General features: G+C 36.1%; 1 protein-coding gene across 3 annotated transcripts in view; it reads left to right on the plus strand.

Moving 5' to 3' along the window:
- Positions 1 to 6,996, plus strand: part of TRAK1 (trafficking kinesin protein 1) — a 58,945-nt gene extending 51,949 nt beyond the window's left edge. For 2 of the 3 annotated variants that reach the window (XM_015889355.3, XM_088150926.1), the window contains one exon: positions 3,691 to 6,995. In XM_015889355.3, coding sequence (XP_015744841.1) covers positions 3,691 to 4,471 — 781 coding nt within the window. In that variant the 3' untranslated portion in view covers positions 4,472 to 6,995. Of the gene's footprint in view, positions 1 to 3,690 lie in introns of all 3 variants that reach the window. The other variant, XM_007435610.4, reaches the window with a different exon arrangement.
- The last annotated feature ends 3,680 nt before the right edge of the window (positions 6,997 to 10,676 follow it).

Genomic DNA, 10,676 nt, shown 5'->3' on the forward strand with positions numbered 1-10,676 from the left:
CTCTACTTTAGCCTCTTGTAGTTTGAGATTTCAGTCTAAATTTGAAAATTGAATAACATGGGCATCACTTTGGCCCTGTTACTTTCTTTTTTAGGTATGAGAGCCTATCAACTGATTTATAAATGTGCTATTACCCAAACAGTATAGTGAAGACAGAGAGTTTCTTCAGGAGCTTGTGTTAATGGTTCTTTGTACAATTAGTCTACCCAGCCCTGGGTCCTTTTAAGTCTGGACTAAGTTGGAATTTCAGTAGTTGCTATTCCTCAGGTCTGTCACTTTGGAATGCATACACTCAGAGTGCAGTCCCAAAGAACAGAAGCTTTTTGTTTCTACCTGGACTTGCTAGCAGTTGGGAGGGGTTGGTTTGGACACAAAAGCCTGCTTCAGAAACAATAGAAACTAAACGCAAGATGAGAACTAGGTGGCAGTAACAGTTCTTCTGCCACAAATTCAAATAAGTGTGTACAGCTGCACAATTACTGTACATATTCATGTTCTCATGTGCAATCAAAGATCCTTGAATTTTATTTATTTCATGCCACTGTTTCATAAATCATCAAATCTGGCTGCATTTCTCAATGGTATATCATTTATTATGACTTAGCATGGTTTGTTTCTCCACAACATAAAACAAGTGCACTTTTCTATTTTGAAAGTATCTGGTGTAAAGAAAACTATGCTTTCCTCTCCTTTTCCATCTTTTTCCAAATGTTGCATGATACGGTGGTGAAATGAATTCCCTTTCCAGTTTGTCTTTACCACAGCTCCCCCAGGAGAACCAGAGTGGATTAGACATTCTTTCAGAGATCTCAGCCTTGGGACTTGTTTATATTGACAACTGGAATTGGAATTATCTGCCAAGAGTTAACAGAGGGAAATGTGCAGTATGGCAGACAATAACCTGTGGTGCTTTTGTTTTTATCACCCAGGTTCTGTGTGCTCTACAGCTCACAAAACCAATTCAACATGCTTACGAGCATAAAGCCCAGTTCCCATGACCTTGTTTTGACAACTTCCTCAGATATATCATTACAAATTAAAGCTGAATTGAACCTTCACATGGCATGGCTAAAACATAGTGATGAGACTGTGTTCTGAGTCCCAGAACCATCCCATAGTATCAGTGTTACAGTTGCCACCTTTCTATAAATGCTGTTACTCCAACACTAGGGCCTTTATAAGCCCAGCACCTATGACTTTCACTTTGATGGATAGTGTATTCTGCAACACAACTGATGATACTCCTGCACAATAAGACATAATAGTTGGATTCAACATCACAATGCCCCCCCAAAGTTATAAAACTAAGACTTAGTCCAAAGTGCAAACCCAGCCAGTTGCCTGTGCCTGTGTACAGCTTGTAATTTATTGCTATTTTCAAAGTGCATTTAAAAATTTAGCTTTTAATTGGAATACACAGAACTGCTTTTTCAATGGAAGCTGTCAAGCTTATTTCTTTACACTTTGATGAGCTAGTTTTTCCCAGTTTATACATGCTAGCATAGCCAAGAATTCTGCTGATGTGTGTGATGTGTCCCCATGTTTAGATGCTTACTTCTGCCCTCATGAAGGCAATTGGTACAGTTGATAATTTTGGCCCCTAAATATGGTGGCCCAATCTTTATACACAACTTGTTATGAATAGGGAAGATCCCTACTGCCAAAAATCTGTGGAAGCCAGTCCTTTAGTGATTTAAGGAATGGACATGCTCAGAATATTTTGTCCTGTCAAACATTAACCACATAGGTAACTTGACAAAAACTGGGAATACTTTCACATAGAAGTCTCCATTTGACTCACATAAGGGTTGGTTTATTTACATCTTGAATATCTGCCTCCCTTCAGGCCCCCCCTGAGATGGAAAAACATTAGCACAGAAATAGTGAATTATATTATCTGTTAGTGTTGTTCAAACCCCAGCAATTGTTCTCAGCTTGATCGATACGCAGTGTCTTTTCCAGGTGTTCATAACATCACAACTGTTCTGTGTACAAGGAAAATTGCCTATATCTATATCAATATCTATATCAATATTTCAGTTTCTGGGTCCTGCATCCACTAATCAGTTCTTCTATCTTGCAAGATGAATGCTCACCAGTGGACCTAGTATAAAAAGGCTTCAACTGGGCTGTTGGTTTTTTGTTAACCTTGAAATATGTCACCATATGAAATTTACTGGTTAGATAGAATCTGGCTTCTTTTCTTTTGCATTAAGTATCCATTCTAAAGGATTATGTGATTTGTAAACATTAGGGTACTGGAAAGGCTTATATTTCATGCCATTCCTGAGAAGAATTGCTGCATTGCTCTTGTCACCACTGTAACCAGAATGTGTTGGTGGTAGAAATCTCATTAAATTCCACTTGAAAGAAAAAGAAATCAAGAGTGTGGGGAAAGGAAAACAGGTTATTGCAACACGAACAATAAAACAAGCATCTAAACACACCTGCATGCAGTTTAAAGTGTGCATTGTGTTTTTTGCATTATTTAATGGAACTGATTTCTGATTGGCATTTTATGACTTACTGCATGGAATTGTTTTGAAAAAATGAGAGGTAAGAAAGTTGGCTCTGGCTTGAGATGAATTCCACTAAGCATGACAATTCTAGATTGTCACCATAACATGAATATTAGTTTTTATTATATTTGTGGAGAGACTCATTCTCTAAGATATATAATGTGTATTTAAGAAATTGAGCACTCACAACTCGTAGAACTAAAAAAACAGCTCTTTTTGAAATCTGTAGACATCAAAGCATAATTCAACCCTTCTCATCTTCATATTCAGGCTTTAATTAATTGTAATTTTTTAAATTACATTAAATAAATTGATGAAATAAATGAACATTGTAGAAAGAAACACTAAATCTCCTTATAGATATTGCTACCCCATGACCTCGCTTTCTCTCAATCCAATCCATGTCACAGGTTTGCTGTTTTGGGGGAAAGGCGATGGGAACATTATTTACAGTGCCTTGAGCTGGATGAAAAAAAGTGGGATGGTGGTTGTTGTTATTCACAGAGTAATATTGCCATTCTTCATATACTACCACCTACACTGAGATGAAATGTACACAATTCTAGTCTTCCCAAGCAAACTAGCTTATGATAAATGGCTTAATATACATCAAGCCCCTCCTTCAAACATTTTTTTTGAGATTTTTTAAATTTTGCTATATTAACAGTGTTCAGTCATGTGCACAAAAAGAAATTGTACTTTTAGGATCATAATATGGATGTGGCCTATTTGAATGGAGCATGTATTCAAGAAGCCCTCCTTTATCTTTTATAAGGCTTTCTTTAAGCATTCTTTTTATTTCAGCTGGTGCTTCCCATATGCCCTATTAGTTGATTATAAACCAGCAGAAATAGTTTTAAACTTAATTATTTGCTATAACTGGGATACACTTATCACATCCATCTTTTCCTATTAGCCAAAAAGAGTTCAAAGGACCTGATAGCAGAGTGAATTGAATTCAAAGCATATCTGAAAATAGCTACTGAGAAGTAATTAATCAAGTAATACTAGATAAACATGGTCTCAAAAGCTGATACATGTCTAGACATAGGGATATTGTTTGGTATAAATGTAGAGGGTTTTGGGGTTTTTTTTAGTAGTAATCTTAAGTTTTACATACTGTTCATTAATATTTGCAAAGACATTAACTTAAATTTTGCTTTTTCCTTAGCCTTAATGCAGCACCTACTCCGGCTTGTAGCAGTGTTGGCAATGTGAAAGGCACTCCAGTGGCCACCCCCTGTACTCCTCGGCGCCTGAGTTTGGTAGAATCCTTCACTAATGTTCGGGAGTCCACAACTACAATGAGTACATCCTTAGGACTCGTATGGCTACTCAAGGAACGTGGGATATCAGCAGCAGTGTATAACCCACAAAGTTGGGACAGAGTGGGCAGGAGCACTCTTCTGAGCACATATTCTCCAAGAATGGCTGCTATTCCTTCCACTCCTCCAAACTCACCTATGCAGACACCCTCTTCTTCCCCACCATCTTTTGAGTTCAAATGCTCCAGTCCTCCTTATGACAATTTCCTGGCTTCCAAACCAGCCAGTTCAATTCTGAAGGAAGTAAGGGACAAAAAAAGCATCAGAAACAGTGAGAGTCAGACTGATGTGTCTGTCTCCAACCTTAACCTAGTGGACAAAGTAAAAAGGTTTGGAATTACCAAGGTAGTAAGTTCAGGGCAAACTCAAGCTCTTAAATTAACCGATGAACAAGGACCTCTTTTCTGTGGATCACAAAAGTCTGGAGGCCTGGTACCTGAGGGCTTGCCCTTGGGTTGCCCTGCTGTGACAACTCCTATTGGAAGCATTCAATTGAACAGTGGCATTAGAAGGAATCGAAGTTTCCCAACTATGGTTGGTTCAAGCATGCAGATGAAAGGCCCATCAACGTTAACCCCTGGAATCCTAATGGGAGCAAAACTTCCCAAGCAAACTAGCTTACGATAAATGGCTTAATATACGTCAGGCCCTTCCTTCAAACACTTAAAAAAAAAAAATTCATTTGCTATTGAGTTTGACAAATCAACTTCGTGCCTAATTGGAGAAAGTGTAAAATTTGTACAGGATGTAAATATGTATTAGATGTATTATAGGTGAATCAGGTCACTGTTTTGAACTTTTAACATGCTAATTTTTGAAAGGATGTTTTGTTTTTCTTTGCACTGAAAAAAAGGAAGTGATCCATGCATAGGAAAAAAGAATGATGAATTCTCTAGTTAGCCTAACTTGACATTGAGATAGGTTCATCTGGCAAGGATTACTGATCATGCTGTAAGAATTGCAGAATATCAAGATGGGCGGTGATTTCTATGAGGAGTCTTCATTTTTCATGAAGCAGTAGCTTAGCATTTTGACCATTTTCTTTTGCCTTTGTAGTAAGAGGGAATGTCATAGTTCAGGGGTCATATTCCTAACTGATTTGAATATTTTTTTTCCTTATGAAATAAACTTGAAACAATGTGTGTTGAGAACCATCGCTAAGCCTGCTATGTGCCTCTACTGTTGTTTTGTAGCATGTTCGTATTCCATATTTTTTTTTCAAAGTTGCACTGGATATGAAACGAAAATTGTTTAAATAAAGTTTTGTTGCAGATACTGAAAAATCACCCGGACACACAGAAAACAAAAGAAATAGCCTTAGAAGAATTCTTTGCTTTCGTGAGTTTAAAAACACTAAAACAAAACACCTCTTTTCTTGGGAGCCAAAGTTGGTGAATGAGTTGATTGTAGGCCTGTTTAAAAATCAAATTTAAATCTGTAATACCATAATGCCAAAATAGCAAGTGCTAGAAGTTAAGGGGAATGACATTTGTAGCCACTTCCCGCCTCTCTAGCTTTTGAGGTACTGAAAAGAATCCAGTTAATAGTTTTGTAAACAAAAAAATAGAACATTACTAGTTTAACTGATGTTGTACTTACCTTTAATACCAAGAATATAGTTACCAAAAATTAGCGGGTAACAGTTTTATTTTTTGTCCTAGAATTTTACTAGAAAGCATCAGTATTTGGAATATTCCTTTTCCCAAAAGTAATGGCTCACTTTGTTATGTTAACTTATAGTTGGCTCAATAAGCCAGAATCAAACTGTGACTTATTATAATGATTTGTTACTAGTCACAGTCTGAATCAATATGTTCTCCAGCATTTGGAGGAAACAGAAAAGTTCTATTTGACTGAAAAGCAGAAGCTCATGTTCCTTATTTTACACCTGTATTATAGGGGTTTATGACCCCAACTCTCATTCAGATAATGGTAAAAGCTTGTGTCCAAGGCAGTCCAGTATGTAGAAATTAAAATAAATAAATAAACAGAATAGAGGACAAAAGAAACATTCTAGGAGACTCTTCAACCAAGTCTCATTGAAATGAATTGGAGTTGTCATGGGGTGCCTCTTCATTTCTCTGGGGATTATATAGGAGAACTCACAGAAGTGGTTATCCCTAAGTCAAGGTTACTTTAGAGTTATTTGGAAGGAATTGGTATGTGTAGGTTGTATGGAAGCCAGTGTTTTTGCGCTTTCTTAAAATCAAATTCTATTTATTGAATGCCAGTGCATCACTCTCCACATTGCTGTTCATTTCAGTTGTGCCAGACTGTTAATTAAAATGGCAATGTATTAGATGAACTGTGGTATGTGTGTATACATATATACGTACATACGTACATACATACACATATTTGATGGATCAGTCAGTTCAGTACCACTATGAGCAGTGAGCATGTTAGGGAAGCGGAAGGAAAGAAGGGAGGCACATGCATGTGTTTTCAGACTTCTATTTATTCTACGAACCTTTCAGCACATTGCCATTGGCTCTCTGTGCCCTTTGTATGTGTGCACTTAATTGCAAAATGTGACATCTTTTTATCTGGATGTACCTTAAGACAACCAATAAATTAACCAATTTGAATAAGTGAAAAAATCATGAATGTCTGGAGAACTTTTCATGTATCCTGAGCCCATGATACCATTTGTGAAATAAAAAAGTAAAAAGCAAATAATTAAATCAGGAAGCTTTATTATTATTTGTGGAATAAAAAGTTTTAAATGGGACGGCGTTGTTATTTATCACTTTTAATCATAGAAGACAGCCAACTATGGGAAGATGAAGTAGTAGTGTATTAAATGGTATTTATATTTTTCTTTAGAAAGGAATGTCAGATTAATGAAGGTTCTGTTGTGAATCATTTATATTTCCTCCTTTTGCTGCTCAGTACTTTTTCCTTCCTCAAGACCTATTACTTAACTTGTCAAACAGTATGTAAAATTGCAGAAGAACGGAATGCAACAATCTGTTTAGACAGGAAAAAATTGCTGGGAGTATTTTATATCAGTGATTTTACTTCATTGCTGATTTTTGGTGGCTTTAGAAGTCTGTTCCAAAAGCAGCTGTGACCTATTGCCTAACAATGAAATAAATGCCCAATTATTTCTTTTTTATGACATGAAGAGGAAAAATAAATTGTACTTTTATTATACTTATATCCTGTTTTTGTATAACACATTTACTGTATCCAGTAGACTGAAATTAACTAGGTCTACATTGATTACTACAGAATTAAATATATACAGACTGTAGGAATATTTGATTAAGGTCCTGAGTTTGTATCTAGTGCTAAGCTATAATTTGTTAACAAGAGTTTACTGAATACCCTACAATGCCTGGGTTCACATAATGCATTAAACCAATACCAAACAACCCACAATATAGCTTAGCATGATATCTAGGCAATATTTGAGAAATGGGAAAAGAGTATGATCAATGTAGACTGTGTATTTTAATTGCAAAGATTCCTGAGATAGCTCCTGAAGAAACTAGGTGATTTTCCCAAGCTACATATTCTAGGGACACCATTCTGAATCCCTTCTGCACCATAAAGATTCAGAAAACCTGGGTTGGCCTCTGGAAATTGAACTTCCTTTGGAGTTAGCATGAATAGGATCAGACTGTCACTGTCACCAGTATAATATCATAGAATAAAATGTCAGCTGATGTGTGCCAATTCAGGACCTAATGGCTGCTCCCAAATGGAAAATGTCCTTTCCTAATGGCTTGTAGGAAACACTGTAAGCCTTTTCTATTGGGCTGATTTTGAATTGCCAAATTAAAACCAGGCAAAGATGATGCCCTTTTTTAAATAAACACAGTGATCAACATCATCTGAAAAGGGACATACTGCTTCCTTGATTTATGTTATCTTTCTGTGCTAGAACAACACTAAAGAGAGTTATAATTTAATAACAGAAAAATGCAAAGTATAATGAGAAATAATAAAACTCTGACTAGTCTTTAAAGATCTGGTGAAACAGTTATCCCTTTATAAATGTCCTAAAGCCATGGAGAGTGGGGTGGCCAAACATAACTCCTGAGAGAGTGCAGTCTGTAACTTGAGAGAAATTATGCGTACATGTATGACAAGCATTTTAGAACACTTTTGTTTGAGCTGGCTTCAGCATGCAAGAAAACTGCATGGAGCCAGTTTTTGCTAGCTGAATGGTGGGACTTTGATTGAACAACTAGGACACTTTGGTTGATACAGACTGGAGAAAGGATCTAATGAGAAAGTCTTTGTAGGTGAATGGACTTGCAGCATTTCCTGAAGGCATCAGCTGCCTTTACCTGTATATGTTCACTCTTTCATATATTTTCATATGTAGCACTGTATTTGGGATAGAGGTCATAATGTCCAAATGGATAAGAAAGGCATTTGCTACAATGGGCTTGTTGGCCTTTTCTCACTCTTTAATTCTATAACTAAGGAAAAGTAAAGAAAAATTAGAATCAGATTCTGGTTTTCTTCCATGAAAAGTGCAATACTTAGTGGATGTCCTTTAAAACAGCAGTAAGTAGACAATAGGGGGTTGGTGATGTTCTATGAGTATTTTATGAAATTCAAGGTTCACTTTTAATTCCAGAGAAAATTGTACAATATTTATCATATTATTTTTCTGCTTCCTTCAATAAATGATTCCATATATTGTTCAAGAACAAGCATGCATGCTGAATGTGTACATCAGTGGGGTATTTCAGCCAACTGCAGATTCCTGTGATACATTAAGTGAGTCAAGCATACGTTTTTCAGTAGTCATCTACAAATTACATTTTTGTAAAGATGTAAGCTGTTTTCACTTTTTCCAGTCTGCTGCCATTGCTGTGCCAGGAGAGGGCAGTCTAAGACCAGTGCAAGAATAGTGATAAAGAAATACCATTTGCTCAGTATCCAAGACCAATAACCATCTTGCCAAAAATATAGCTCATCAACTGCAAACAATGGTCTTCTTGGGGCTCAATAAACCTCTCTTTGCTGTCTGCCTCAGAATTCAGTACCAATAAGTGTCAAAACAAGTTAGCGTCATGCTCAGTCTTCAAAAGAAAAGAAAAGAAAAGAATGGGACTCTCTGTGTATGAATGCTGTCTTTTGGCATTGAATAGCACAATTTACTGTAAACATTTAATGAGACACATTGGACCGAAATCCATAGTGAATTAGTACCAAATGCCAAGGAATAAACCTTCAAGATTATTCATGCAAGCTGGATGAGAGCATCTGGTTCTTCCCCACAGTGACTTAAGTCAATCTACTACCAATGTCTGTTAACTATACGTTGTATAGGCTTGTTTATAAATACAGCCTGCTTTTCATGTGCTACATCTGCGCAACTATCCTATGGAACTGGAGATCACAATCTCTTTCTTCATCTTTTAGATTGTTCATTGATTTTAACAAGGACACTTTCTGGATTCAAGCTTGAATACCCCCACTTTAAGCAAAGAAATATCCTCCTGGGGCTATCTATTCCCAGTAATACACAATACAATCATTTCAGTTAGTTACCATGAGAAAAACCATGGAAGCTTTTTCTGCAGCAAAAACAGTAACTTGTGTCTTAATTTTTTTTCATTTGTCATCTGAATAAGTTTCACTTATGAAGCCTATGAAAGACATTTATTAATCATATGTATTAATCATATGTATTAATCATATTTATATAGCTGCCCACCTCACACAAAGTGACTCTGGGCGGTGTACAACAATTAATTGCCTATCATTCTGAAAAAGTTATCATCTCTCGTTCATTTTTTGTTGCCACTAGAAAAGATTTTGCCCACCATGGCTATAATTGATTAATGGAATATCCTTATTGTTATTACCTGTAGGTACATAAATTTGCAGAGGTAACTGTCAACCATTGATTGAGAACCTTAACCCTAACCCTAACCCATCTGGCAGGGAAAAAAGCACAAGACAGCTGAAATAAGTAGATGTAATTGATGGGTGCGCGAAACTCACAAGCAAAAATATTTTGGTGGGCAAAAAAGGAACAAGAGTCAAATGATCTTCTGAAATTCAGTCTTCCACAGAACAGCACCTTATTTGGCAAATATTGCAGGAGACTGGTAAGAATGAAATGATAATAAAATAGATTTTTCCAGTAACCTGAGGAAAGAAGGACGTTCGCTTTCTTTTTATAATAGCATTATCTTGCATCTTTAAGCATTTATTTATTTATTTATTTATTTATTTAATTAATTAATTAATTAATTAATTTTTATTATGGACCGTCAAGACAGCAATTGAAGATCCTTCTAATCTTGGGTTTCAGTTCTCTAACAGAACTTAGGTTTTTTTATGAGTTCAGCTGAAATAATCAAGGTTAATCTGCCCCAAGCAACACAATGTAATAGTAGCCCTAACTGTTTACCAAATACAGCACAACTTCTATAATGATTCATGCTGATTAATGCAGGAAGTAGCTATATGCTACTCTGTTAATTATTTTTGAAACATACCTCAGTAAGTAATGAATTAATACATTCAATCTATTCCCACTATTTCAGTTTGGCTCTTGATGAGTGAGTGGGAAACTATAATTTTAACTAGTCTGCTGTTTCAATCAGCCTTGGCATATATACTTTAAGGAACATTGACTGATTTGGAAATAAACAGAAGAACCTGGCTAGCAGTTGATAATTGAGTAACTTGTCTGTTATAGTTGGAAATCTATGATATTCTATACTTTTAAACAGAGATTCATTTTCAAGCTAGGTTACACCATAAACCATAATCCAAGGATAATAAGATCATTGGTTGATTATGTGCCAGCAAGTTGTTGTTCACTTTTAGCAACCACGTAGATAGATTTTCTCCATGA

The sequence above is a fragment of the Python bivittatus genome, unplaced genomic scaffold (genome assembly GCF_059951505.1).
Source record: "Python bivittatus isolate LINGU-HERP-01145 unplaced genomic scaffold, Pbiv_v1 ctg000610_np1212, whole genome shotgun sequence".
Taxonomy (NCBI): Eukaryota; Metazoa; Chordata; class Lepidosauria; order Squamata; family Pythonidae; genus Python; species Python bivittatus.